This window comes from Magnolia sinica, chromosome 12, assembly GCF_029962835.1.
Source record: "Magnolia sinica isolate HGM2019 chromosome 12, MsV1, whole genome shotgun sequence".
In the NCBI taxonomy this organism is placed as follows: domain Eukaryota; kingdom Viridiplantae; phylum Streptophyta; class Magnoliopsida; order Magnoliales; family Magnoliaceae; genus Magnolia; species Magnolia sinica.
In genome coordinates, this window is record NC_080584.1 from 9,893,112 (window position 1) to 9,907,726 (window position 14,615).

Sequence of the window (14,615 nt, forward strand, 5' to 3'; positions counted from 1 at the left end):
TCAAGTATGATAGTGGCATGATTCTTATGGCAATGATCATGCCTCTAAGATTATAGGAATTGGTTCAATTCACATCAAGATATTTAATGAAGTGGAACGTAGTCTGACCAATGTGAGACACATTTTACATTTGAAGAAAAAATTGATCTCTCTAAGAGTTATAGATACACTCGGGTGCAAGTTCATCGGTTACGAAGGAGTCCTGAAAGTTTCAAAAGGGACACTCAGTATTATAAAGGCACAAATGAGCGGATATCTTTGCAAGTTAATCGGGAATACTATATTGGGTAAAGTTGCAATGTTTGTAGCGAAATACAAATCAGCACGTTTGTAGCATGCGTTCTTAGGCCACATAGCAAGCGTGATATGAAGGTACTTCTTAATCGTTAGTTAATTTCTTGTTTTAAAAGTTTTGATTTAGATATATGTGAGCATTGCATATATAAGAAATAATCAAGGTTATCATTTAAAACCGAAAAACATGTTAGTAAAAGTTAGCTGGATTACATACACTTGGATGTGTGGGGGCTATTGTTTGTTGTTTCTGGGGGAGGGTTGTCATTTTTTATCATATCCATTAATGATTTCTCTAAAAAAGTGTGCGTTTATTTCATGAAACATTAATCGGATGTTTTTACCACTCTTAAGATGTGAAAAGCAATAGTAAAAAAATAAATAGGGCGAAAGTAGAAAATTCTAAGGACAAACAATAGTAGAGAATTTACTTCGAATGAGTTTAATCAAATTAAATTATAAGATTGAGTGTATAGTGAGGCACACGCCAAAGAAGAATGGTATGACTGAATGTACGAATCAGACTCTTTTACAAAGAGCCAGAAGTATGTTGAGTAATGTTGGATTAGACAAGGAGTTATGGGCTTAGATCGTCAATACAGCTTCCTGTTAAGGACAAGCCAACAATGATGAAGAATAGCAAGATATAATGTCCAAAAAGAAATTATTTTTCATTCCTATTTAATTGGCCCTCATATGATTTTCTCTTTTATATAATGATAAAAACATTTCTTTAACAAACGAAAAGATAAATGAGGTAGAAACAAAAATTGATATCTGGCCAACTATCCTTCGGGAGGAGTGTTTTTCATTTTTTTAAAAGAAAATAGTAGCCAAACCCCTAACCTTCAGCCACTACACTTAAAAAATCATGATCTTCCCAGATTCTTCCAATCTAGCGAGCGGAGGGAAGAGTAGCAAATATCATGGCAAAAGGCTGGAAGGAGGTGGAGAGAAGAAGAAAATAGTTAGACTCGAGTGCACAATCCTCAACTTTGAGGGTATCCCTTTATAGAAAGTCATGATCATCAAGGCCCTCATTGAGCAATCATGACAAACTATTTTCAACATAAAATATTGCACACAACTGTCAAACATGAACCTTGTGCCACCAGTGTCAATCGTCGAATGACCACCAAAGTCGAAGTGTCATAAAATGTCTCTTCACATTATCTAAATGTAAAGTGATATGAGGGCATTATTTACACCTGCCGAGCAGAATCCATGTTGCTCAATAAGATGTCGCTATGTGTTTGCCCTCACGTATGAACGACGAGAGGCAAATCGTATACGTGCCTCAATAAATCTTTGATACATATCCTTTGGTGACAGATTTGTAGGCACATCTACAATCGAGAAAAGAGGGACACTACATGAAATACATGTGACCATCACACGAGTGACACGTGTGACCTATAGCGTGTGCAAGAAGATAATTAAAGCACTGCTGAGGATATGCAAAGTAAGGCCATCAAACACAATCATGCCAAAAATGAAACTTTTCCAAAGCGATCAATGCTTTCTCGGAGACTATTGAAGATTAGAAAAAGAATCCATCCAAAATTAATTGAAAATCATATTATGATGAAAAAAAAGAATTTAAATCCTTCTAGGATAACCAATTTATATTCAAGGACCAATAAGGAAATGTCAGCTCAACCATCGTCCTTCCAAGTCTATAAAAGCAACATTCGATGAAGAGCTATAGTCCCTCGTCACACATAATCAATCAATCTCTGCAGTGTACCGCTGCCTATCCATAATTTTAACTTAGATATTTTACTTTTGTCCAACCACACTACAACAAGTCCAGAATCCTTAGTTTAGCTTAAATATGCTATTGTCTAGTAGCATCGCTGCATTACTCCTTAGGAGTAGATTATATATGTATGGCCACCTTCGTTGGATACCACTGATCATCGAGTTTTTACTTAGTAGATCAAAGTAGTCATGTCCTGCACACTACATACCTCAGCTGTTCGATCTACATAAGCAGCGATATGTAATTACTTTTATTTCTCTACTCAGTTGAATTTTGTTTCTCTGATTGTACCATTCTTATAAATCACAAAAATTAGTGATCAGCGTTATTTGAATTTTTATCCATCCATTATTAATTAATTCATTAAGAAACTTAAAATGTTACCACCATTGGAAAAAAAAAAAAAGTCATTATCGTAGGGTTTTTAAAAAAAAAAAAAAATCATTTTTGAAAGACTAACCCTCCCATTCCAAATCACCTGATTGATATAACATTGGTGGCCGAACAATTAGATCAACTTTCATAGTTCTAATCCTAATCCAGCTAGTTTGTGGCCTAATGTTATGAGTGTTTAATCAATTTGAGTTAAAAAGAATTTTGGCATACCCAACACTGATCCAAATTGCAGACATTTGATCGATTTTGGATCGTTCATAACACATGTCGCCACATGTCCGAATTGAATAAAAATAGTAGGACCCACCTTTAATGTCCACCATCCATCATGTGGGTCCCAACTTTTCTTTGGACCATCCATCATGTCGGGCCAAACTTCAATATGATTTGTTCAGCATGTGGGCTCAGCTTTGTTGTCAACCTTCCATCATGTGGTCTCGCATTCAATTCCACCATCCATCATGTGGGTCCCACATTTGATGTGGACCATTCATCATGTGGGGCCCAAATTTTGATGTGACCATGCATTATGTGGTCCTACCTTGATGTGGACCATTTATCATATGGGCCCTACCTTCAATATGGGTCATTTATCATGTGGGCCCAATCTCTAGTTAGAGATTGTAAAGAGAAAAAAGAGATCATGATGTGAATTACTTGTAAGTTTAGATCAAACTTGTCCCAAAATGAGTAAAAAATGTTACCTACATCAGCTGCTAAAATAAAAAATAAATAAATAAATAAAGAAGAAGAAGAAGAAGAAGAAGAAGAGAGAGAGAGAGAGAGAGAGAGAGAGAGACGTCTCCATCACTTGTGTTTTAAGGGGTTTTTTTTTTTTTTTTCCTAAAAAAAGTTTTAAAAAAATAAATTAAAACGTTAGCAGACAGTCTAATTTTTTAAAAAATTAAGATCTTATTTATTAAAATAAATAAATAAGCCCATATTAATGGGAAACGGATTGGCTACTCCCCCTGCCACCAGCCCGGTGGCTGGTGGTTGGTGCTCTGTGGGCCCCACCATGATGTATGTGTTTCATCCATTCCGTTCTTCCATTTTTAAATATCATTTTAGGTTTGATCCAGAAATTGAAAGGGATATAGATCTCAGGGGGACCACACCACAGGAAAACAATGGTGATTGGATATCCACCATTAAAATCCTCCTAAGGCCCACTGTACTGTTTATTTGACATCCAATCTGTTGATTAGGTCATATAAAACTAGATGAAGGGAAAAAATAAAGATCGACTTGATCCAAAACTTTTATGGTCCCCAAAAAGTTTTTAATGGTCAAAGTTCATTCAACATTTTTTCCCGCAATGTGGTCCAACTGAGATTGACATATACCTCCTTTTTTTTTTCGAATATCATAAAATGATCTAAAAAAATAAATGGACGGCATGGATGGAACACATACATCATGATGGGGGCCACAGAGCACCGATAGCCAATCTGTTTCCCTATTAAAAGGATCCACATGCGCTTCGCATAGCGCACACGCCTGTGCCAAAAAGGGTACGGATTAGGTGAAGACCCGGGATCCACCGAGGTGGGTGGGACCCCTGACTGTGGGGCCCACGGTAGTGTATGTGACTATATCCATGCCGCCCATCCGTATTGAAAGGTCATTTTAGGGCATGATCTGAAAAATGAAGCAGATTCAAATCTCAAGTGGACCCTAACACAGGAAGCAGTGGTAATAGACCGTTGAAAACTTATCGCGGGCCACAAGTTTTGGATCAAGCTGATATTTGTGTGGTCTCTTCATCCAGATCTTTGTGACCTTATCAACAAGTAATCAACATTCTAAGTGCCCCCGTGAAGTTTTTAATGGTGAGGATTTAATCACAGCTATTTTCCGTCGTTTGTCCAAATAAGATTTGGATTTGCTTCATTTTTTGGTTAATGCCATTGAATGAGCTTTCAAAACGGTTGGACACTGTGGATATAAGGCACATACATCACTCTGAGATGGACACTTATGGGTCCCATCCACCTTGGTGGATCCGGACGCGGATTGGCTGGTGTACCACACACTAGCTGTATAGCTGGTGTATGTACGTGTAGGGAGAAGACGAACGCAGTCTCTCCGAGTTGTACGAACGGTTCAAAGGAGATCAAAGTTGCATGGGCCCCAAAATTTACTTATTATATCCACATCGTTCATCCAATTTTCGAGATCATTTTAATGCATGAGCCAAAAAATGAATCACATCCAAAGGTTAACTGCACCACAGCACAAATAGCAGCAAGATAATGATTTTCACCGTTAAAACATTAGTAGGTCCACCATAATGTTTATTTTACATCCAATCTGTTCATAAGGCCATAGAGGCCTGTATGAAGAGGTAAAACAAATATCATATTGATCCATAACTTCTGTAATCTAAAAAAGATTTCAATGGTAGATGTTCAATCTCCTGTTGCTTTTTGCAGTGTGGTCCAATTAATCTTTATATTTGTCTTATTTTTTTATAACAAGTCTTACGGCGACAAGCTCAAAATTAGATGGACAGTTTTGATATAATACACAACTCATGATGGAACTCACAAAACTTACTGACATCGATACATCAACTGTACAGTTGGTGTGTGAACACCGGTAGATAATCCGCTACCGATGGCGCGCGGATTAGCTACTGCGAGTGGCGATACTAGCTACCGAAGCAATGCCACGGAGTTATGTAAGCTCCACCATAAAATATGTTTTGTATACATTTGGAGGGATTATTTTAAGGCATGAGACAAAGAACGAGTCAGATTCAAAACCGGAGTAGATCCCACCACAGAAAAGAGTAGGGAGAGTAATGCCCATCATTAAAAACTTCCAAGGGTTATAAAAATTTTCCATCAAGTTGATATTTGTGTTTTCCCTTCTTTCATGCGTGTGTTAACTTATAAATAGATTGGATCTCAAATAAACTTCACAGTGGACCTTAGGAAGGTTTCAATGGTTGGCGTCACTCTCCCCACACTTTTCTGTAGTGGGGTCTACTCCCGGTTTGTATATGATTCATTCTTTGTATCGTTCCTTGAAATTATCTCTCCAAATGGATGGACGGTATGGATACAAAACATACATCATTGTGGGCCCATATAAAGGTCACGTCACTTCAGCAGTGAGTCCCCCGTTACTCAACCTATCAGTGGCTAATCGAAAACGGATTAGCTAGTATACCACACACCAGCTATATAGCTGTCGTAGGTACGTGTCATGTCATGAGAAGAGGAGCACTACGCTCCTCGAGCTCCGAGTTGTACGAACCATTCAAATGAGATCAAAGTTACATGGACCCCAAAGTAATGCATTTATTATATCTACATAGTTCATCTATTTTTAGAGATCATTTTAAAGTATTATCTAAAAGTTGAATCATATCCAAAGATCATCGGGACCACACCACAAATAGCAGTGGAGATAATGAATTTCACTGTTAAACAATTTGTAGGGTCTACCATAACATTTATTTTCCATCCAATCTGTTCATAAGGTCACAAAGACCTAAAATAAGAGGAAAAACAAATTACATATTGATCCAAAACTTCTGTGACCCCAAAAAGGGTTTCAATGGTAAACGTTCAATCCCCCACGGCTGTTTGCAGTGTGGTCCAGTTGATAGTTAGATCTCTCTTATTTTTCGTTTCAAGCCTTAAGACTAGCTTGCCAAATGGATGGAAGGTTTGGATATAACACATATCTCATGATCAAATCCACAGAACTTGCTGACATAAATACAGCAGCTATATAGTTGGTGTGAGGTACACTAGCCAATCCGCTACTCAACCTGTCCGTAGCTAATCTGCGTCCCTTCGGGTGGAACCAGGGTCTCATGCATAATCGGAACCGGATTGTCTGGTGTACCACACACTAGCTATATAGCTGGTGTAGATACGTGTCGTGAGAAGACGAGCGCCAACCGTCCTCGAGCTCCAACAACTTAGTACCAACAGTTCAAATGAAATCAAATTTCCATGGCCCCACAATGATGTATTTATTATATCCATACCGTTCATCCATTTTTCGAGATCATTTTAGAGCATTAGACAAAAGGCGAATCATATCCAAAAGCTCAAATGAATCACACCAAAAATAGCAGTGAGGATAATGACTTTTACCGTTAAAAAATTCGTAAGGCCCATGATAGCGTATATTTTCCATCCAATCTGTTAATAAGGTTAAAAATACATGGATGAAATGGAAAAACAAATTTCATATTGACCCGTAACTTCTGTGACCCCCAAAAGGGTTTCAATGGTAGACGTTTAATCCTCCACTATTTTTTGAAGTGTGGTCCACTTTATTTTTAGATCTATCTTATTTTTCAGATCGAGCTCACCAAATGGATGGACGGTTTGGATATAACACATACCTCATGATGAGATCCGCATAACTATATTATGTCAATACATCATCTATATAGCTGGTGTGTGATACACTGGCCAATCTGCTCCAGACGCAGATTTCCTTTGGTAGAAAGTTCCTACGCTGGAAACCTAGGTGGGCTTACTTGTTATGTGTGTAAGAAATGGACGGATTGTGTCCTACCTGCCGGGGCGTTAATCCATCCGGGCATAGCTTTGTGGGGGCCACCATGATGCAAACGTCTTATCCACTCCGTCCATCCCTATTTAAAAGTCATTATACAGTATGAACCCAAAAATGAGTTAGAACCAAGGCTTAAACGGGCCACAAAGTGGGGATTGAAGTCCCACCATTAAAAACTTCCTACAAGCTGCAGAAGTTTAAGATCAAGCTAATATTTGTGTTTTCACTTCATCCAGGTCTATATAACCTTATGAATAGATTAGATGGTAAAAAGACATCACAGTAGCCCTTAGAGAGGTTTCAATGGTGGGTGTCATTATCACCACTCCCTCCTTTGGTGTGGTCCACTGGAGATGTGGACCTGCTTCATTTTTTGGACCATGCCATAAAATTACCTGTTAATAGGTATGGGCAGTGTGGATAAGACATTTACATCACGGTGCCCCCCACATAGATCTGCCATCCACTTTGGTAAGAAGTACAACCCGTTCAACCGTTTGGTGAGCTCATTTTAGGACTAGCCCAAAAGTAAGAGATGCAAGACTCAAGTGGGCCGCACTAAAGGAAAAGTAGGTAGTGAAATTCCTGCGGTTGAAAGTGATGTTTACATGCCATTCATACTGTTTATAACATCATTCCCATTCGGACCAGCGGAAAACACAAATATTATCTTGATTTAAAACTTTTGTTAGCCCGCGAATATTTCAAGTGTAGACATTAAATCCTCACGTTTTTGGCCCACTTGAGTATTGGATCCGGCTCATTTGTGGCTGTATCTCCTAAAATGAGTTCACAAAACAGATGGTAAGGATGAATGCCTCGCAAACATCACGTTGCCCCACCTGTGTTCCCAGCCCAGTAACCTCGCGTGAAAGGCTTTTGCAGGAAATCTGCGTCCATCCTTTCTCGCAAAAAAACTCATGTACACGCCGTGCCAGAATGGCACAATAGGCGAGCGGCACCAATATATTAATGTCCTAGCTCAAGGCTCATGTTGATCTACTGGTCAGGTGGGCCACATACAGCAAAACAAAATACAGCTCTGAAAAACTTGGATGAAATTCTCTAAGTAATCTGATTATTTCCATTACTGGGGCCCAAATTCTGAGCAGACAACGTTTATTTTTGGAATAAAACGTGGACGAGGTAAGATAAAACTGATGGATGGATTGGATCTACCAGATACGTGCTATGATGGCACGTGTGTGGAGTGGACATGACCTTTATTTTACACGCTTGTATGCGCTTAGCTAATCTCTCTTTGAGTCCCTTCTATATTGGTTTTTGGAGAACGCCCTCCTGGTGCGTGAATTTTGTACGAGCGTAACTTGCCTGATCAACGGCCCCCTTTAACCCCCAAAGCTCTGTGGGGCCGCCATGATGTCTGTAGATATTCTTTGCACCCAATTCACTTGGTGAACGTGACTCTTTCTCTCTCTCTCCATTACAAATACCAAAAAATGATAATTCTCTTCATGTATTAAACTAATAATACTAATAATAATAAAGAAGAAGAAGGAATTTTTCCAAATGACCAATTGCCCTCTTGGATTATTTACCGAAAATCTCTAACGTTTAAACTATTTTCCAAAATCCGCTTGTTTTCACCTTCAAACGTTAGACCGCATGCGGTCAGCTACTCATAGGAATGATTTTTTATACTTTTGTATGGACGGAACGGCCCTCACGTTACACCATTTGCAATTTCCACTAGCAACGTTGTATTTACGTAGGTGACGTCCCAACCCTGACTATACGACGCAGGGAATAACGGAGCTCGAGCACCGTCTTCCACGAGGAGATAACTGTTCCCAATTCATGTAACTTTCCTGGACTCCTCCCGGAGACTTCTTGAATCCACGGAAAAGAAAAACAAGAAAAATAGAAAATAAATTTTATAAAAATTGAAATTAATTAATGAATAAAATAAACAAGTCTACAAACCCTTTAGATGGAGATACTAAGCCATGGAAGAAAATTCGGAATCAACGTATAACTAAAACTCTTAGAAATCATGACTTACTATAAATAGCAAACTTACTATTTATAGATGATCGTGATGTCTACTAGTGCGCAAGGTTTTTGGCCAAAAATAGCAAGTGTCCTATTTGGCTTCACCACACCGTTCTCCTAATTATTCTAAGCACTTTTCATGTTGGGCGCAACTCCTAAATCCCTACGGATGAAGAGTTATAATCAAACTAAAACTTACCATTTATAGTAAAAACATAATTAAAACAGGGAAACGACAGTTGATTTGATGGTATTTTGCAAATCCAGCTTGTGCAACCTAGGGGATGGGTGGTTAAAGTAGCTCGTCCTACCTCAAAATCATATATTTTAAGTCCGATCACTCATTCCGATTTGCGAGATACGTCTATTTTAAGTTCTGACAATCCGGATCATCTCCGTCTCTGATTGGGCCTTTTTTTGTCCATCTTGGCCATGAAATTATCCGTGGCCCACTCTACATCAGTCTCCTCAACTTCGAAAGAACTCGTCCTCGAGTTCTCTTCCTGTTTTGATTCATGGTACTCAGTCAGGTTTGCGACGTTGAAAGTCCGCGAGATCTTCATATCGTCCAGACGATCAACATGTAAACGTTGTCATTGATCTTTCGAAGGATCGGCACCAGTTTAATCTTCTTGTTCTTTAACTTGTTGTACAACTTAGTCAGAAATCACTCCTTGCATGGATGAACCATAACTTGGTCGCCTACTTCAGAACATTTTTTGTCGTTGATGCTTGTTGGCTTGCTCCTTGTACTTGTCGTTCGAAGCATATAACTTGTCTTATACCTCACATGAATGCCCATGATTCTATCTAACATGTGTTCTGCTGTAATACTCATACCTGAGAGCTTGGGCAAAGGGACCAAGTCAAATGTGTGGCGAGGCACTCGACTATAAATAACTTGGAACGGGGACTTCCCTGTCGTGTGGTTTACCATATTGTTGAATGCAAACTCCGCTTGAGACAAAATTAAATCCCACTACTTAGGATTTTCTCCTGAAATACATCGAAGGAGGTTCCTTAACGTACAATTCACAACTTTAGTTTGGCCGCCGGTCACGTGGTAGACACTTTTGAACTGAAGTCGTTTATCGAAGTGGTTCTACAAAGTTCGCCCGAAGTGGCTAATGAACTTCGTATCGCGGTTAGAAATGATAGTCTTGGGGACCCTGTGTAACCGCGCGACCTCTTTGAAGAATAAATTTGCCACGTGCGTCACGTTGAGGGTCTTCTTGCATATGATGAAGTGTGCCATCTTCAAAAAATGATCTACTACCACGAACACTGAATCCATGTCACGTCATGTTCGTGGGAGACCTAACACGAAGTCCATTAATAGGTCCTCCCAAGGGCCATCAAGTATAGGTAACGGGGTGTGGAGACATGTATTCTAAGACTATCCCTTGGAGACCTGACAAGCATGACAGCACTGCACCGCTCTGCCCACATTACGTACTAACTGTGGCTAGTAGTACAGTTTTTCAACAAGAGCTCGCATCTTGTCCCGTCCAAGGTGGCTACTAAAGCTACCTCCATATAGTTCTTGGATGATCTACTAGCTCCTCAATGAACTTTTAGGGATGCGCAATTGATTCCCTTTGAAAATGAACTCATCTTGCATATGTAGGTCATCAAGGTGACCTTCTTGGCATCTAACCCACGAGTCATTGAAGTCTTCATCGTCGACATATATGTCCTTGACACTCGAACCCTTTAACTTCGTCCATGTATCTGATGTAATTTTCTCTCTCATGACATTATAAATGACCCATCTGTTAGACACAACTGGATTGAGTTATTAGCCTTTTTATCTAACTTATTTTATTCATCTTCTTTCATAGTTTCTGATTGCTTTCCAAGGAGTGCATCTTTCAAACTTTGCTGAACTAGGATACCATTCATCTTAACTTTTCATAGTTTATTTGTTTTTACTAGAATACTTCTCTATATCGAACTTCATATTAGATGTCATTAATACCTTGGTTTCATATTCGATCTGCTTTCCAACGTTAGCTTTAATACCACTTGTCAGGAACCATAGAAGCACACATAGCAAAATCAAGCAAAGTAATCACAATTGCATAAACAAACCTAAACAACTCTCACGAAAAAAAATCATCGCGGAAAAAACCATAGTAGAAAGCGATGAGTAATGCACTATGAAAGCAATATTATAAGACAGATAATCTTACCGATTTGAAACATAGATAATCTTACCGATTCGACAGAACCCCTTGAATCTCCTTTGAAACCTAGGTATGCTCTTGAACCCTTAGGAACGTCTTAAAAAACCCTAATCTTTCCTTAATTCCAATTGCACCTGATATATATAGTATCACAACTGAAATTGAAAACAAATCGAGCACTTATGCAATTCTGCGTGCACCTTCAAATGGACCTTCGATGGCATCGAAGACCTATCGATAACATCGAAGCCTCCTTTGATGCCATCGAGTAGCACTTCTAAAATTGTACAACAATCAATTAAGATTTTTCAGATTTTCTTAATGGCGTCAACATCTACTCAATTGAATTGAGTGGTCTATCCATCTCATTGACAAAGACCATGTTATAGACAAATTTAAGACATTGACAACATACTGTATAATATATAAATATGAGATCCAAGCCATAAATAACGCAGGCCCAAACATGAATTCCCTTGGCGAATAAACTAGGCTGTTTTCTAATCAAGGTGGGCCACAATTTTATTAGAAAACTTGGCCAAAGTTTTTATCCATGCATCTTTTATGTAAATTGTGGTAAATTTGATAAACTGAATGGCATGAGATTTGTGCCAGACCGTTCGAAATAATAAATTTTATTCTATAGATGGTTACGATAGCATGCCCTTTTGCCACTTTGGCTCATAGGTTGCGTGAAGGTGAGATGCCTAACACATGCGCGTGGACGATGGATTCTCTTGTCCGATTTTTTAAGACGTCGATATCAGACATGGTCACGTGGGTGGGCCACACCCAGAACATATGCAGTTCACAGCTTTATTTTGATTAAGTCAATGGAAAGTAAAATTGAAAATCTGAATCACTCTCAGCCACATGATAATAGATCATTTTTAAGTTTTGGTATATCATTCACCGTACATAATGTACGTGTTTGCCAATCTCGACCATCAAATTCGAGACTCCCATTGTCGATTGAAAATTGGTTGAAATTAGAACTGATCCTTCTCATCCAATTTTTCTAGTTGAATTTGGACCGATGATGTTTTGTATTTCCATTCTTCCAATTGAGCCAATCTCGACCATTAAATTCGAGAATCCCATTATCGATTGAAAATTGGTTGAAATTAGAACTGATCCTACTCATCCAATTTTTCTAGTTGAATTTGGACCGATGATGTTTTTTATTTCCATTCTTCCAATTGAGCCAATCTCGACCATTAAATTCGAGAATCCCATTGTCGATTGAAAATTGGTTGAAATTAGAACTGATCCTTCTCATCCTAGTTTTCTAGTTGAATTTGGACCGTTGATGGTTGTTGTTGTTGTTGGTTTTTTTTTTTTTTTTAATTTCCATTCTTCCAATTGATACCCACCAATTGGATAACTGGGACGGTTAAAATAATTATTGCAAAATCCAATACCAAAATGCATCCAACGCAGCCTAAGCATCTTTCCCTGTTCATGCATGCAGTCGCTTGGGATTTGGTGGACACACAAACATGCCTAAGACACCTAAATGCTTTCATCTCTCAGTATACTTTTGTATATATGCCATATGGAGTACTGGATTGGATATGCAAATCCAATGACCGGTAGATCTTATCATAAATAAATTAAAAACTTTGGCGCTGCATCAGGACAATTGGATGGTCCAATTGTTTTACTCAGACGGTCCATTAGGTCCGGTGCACATTTCACGGACATTGGATGGTTAAGATTGCATGATAAAATTAATTCTCGTAAGATGGACACTAACAAAGAGATGGCTCAGATTGTTGATTGGACATATGCTATTGTTTAAATGATCTTGTTCATCCATTTTATAGGCTATTGATCGGATGGGTAGAAGGGTCTGATGTGATCTTCGCACTTATATCATTTCTTTAGTCCATATGGTAAGCAACTCAGCACCATTTTCAGATCCAAGAAAACATGAAAAAAATATATAAATAAATAAATCGGCTCCAGCCCTATACATGTGGTGTATGGAAGATACAAACCATCAATCTGGTGGTCCACAGCATGTATGGGTCTCAGCCCAAGAAATTGCATCACTCACTTGATCCACAAAAATCTGGTGGCTCACAGCATGGATGTTTGCGAGTGCAGTTGGGTTTCAATCAAAAGATTCAAAACAAGAGAAAATAGAGTTCTTGATAAGGTGAAATAAATTTTCATGAGAGAGAGAGAGAGAGAGAGAGAGAGAGAGAGAGGGGGATTCTAAGGATGCATACCTTCAGATGGGTCTGTCGTAGCATTACTTATAGCTTGAGCTTTGCATCTCTCCACCAAACACAAGAGATGTATGCACCAGAAGCAAAAGGCGAGCAGGGTATGAGATTGAGGTCTAGGCATGGACCTTTTCATCATTCCATGCATAGGAGGTGTACTGTAGTCAGGCCTTCTCATCTCATGAAGCTATGGAACTTAAAATCCCAACATCCTATAAATGAATGAATGGATTTCCCTTTTCATTGCAAGAGTCGTCTCACAAGTCAATGCGTGACTTGTAGATATAAACGTGTGCAAGAGTCGTCTCAAAAGTCAATGCATGACTTTAGATATAGACGTGAGAATACGACGATATGTTTTACTCCCCCAATGCGGGAAAGGCTTGTTGGAGATTGGATGTCGAAAACTATTTAAATTGTAAAATTAAAATAAGAAAGTTAGAAAACTTATCATACTGTAGAAGTCGAGGCGTGATGTGAGTCACTCGGATTTTCTCCCCTTGGACATCATCCTAAGTACAACAGGTTTTCATAGTAACCGACATTCAGGATACAACGACTATAACCCGGTCCCAGTGGTGCACTTATTGTAAGCAGGCTCGAACTAAAAAATACTTCAACTATTCTCTGAATGTTAAACTGAACTTTTCAAAAAAAAAAAAAAAAAAACAGATGAGATGAAGTCTATATATAGACTTTCAAAATACTCTTAAAGGTGTAGAGACACCCATTCAAAAATGGTTGTGATTATTGGGTTTAAATCTAATTGGTGCGACCCTTATACTTAAAAAAACACAACTTTTCAAAACAAAATATGAAAGGATGCAACCTTTCCGACTTGTGTGAAAAGACATCCGTAGGGTACATATTCACCTATGGTGTAACACCCTGAATTTTCGCTATTTTGGATTGCCAAAAATTCTTAAATTTTTTTATATAATTACCCACGTCATTACTTATTGACCCTTGACGCTCGAGGTGAACTTATACGTGGCTAGTACAAATAAAAAACCGTATAAATAAGATTGATCAACCGTAGAAAATCAATAAATACAACCGATCACTTAAACATCGAATTTAGCCTCATGATTTGTTCACATAGGGCCAAAATCGAATCGATCTGCCACCGACTAATCAAACAACTGTAACTAAATTAAAAATCTACTCAAACCCGAGCCAGCTATAAGT

The 14,615-nt window shown here is 38.5% G+C and overlaps 1 protein-coding gene across 7 annotated transcripts in view; it reads right to left on the reverse strand.

The window, feature by feature from the left end:
• LOC131220892 (probable LRR receptor-like serine/threonine-protein kinase At1g56140) overlaps positions 1–13,671 on the reverse strand; it is an 83,920-nt gene extending 70,249 nt beyond the window's left edge. For 6 of the 7 annotated variants that reach the window (XM_058215796.1, XM_058215795.1, XM_058215797.1 and 3 more), the window contains exon 1: positions 13,431–13,665. In XM_058215796.1, coding sequence (XP_058071779.1) covers positions 13,431–13,605 — 175 coding nt within the window. In that variant the 5' untranslated portion in view covers positions 13,606–13,665. Of the gene's footprint in view, positions 1–13,430 lie in introns of all 7 variants that reach the window. The other variant, XM_058215801.1, reaches the window with a different exon arrangement.
• Positions 13,672–14,615: the final 944 nt, after the last annotated feature.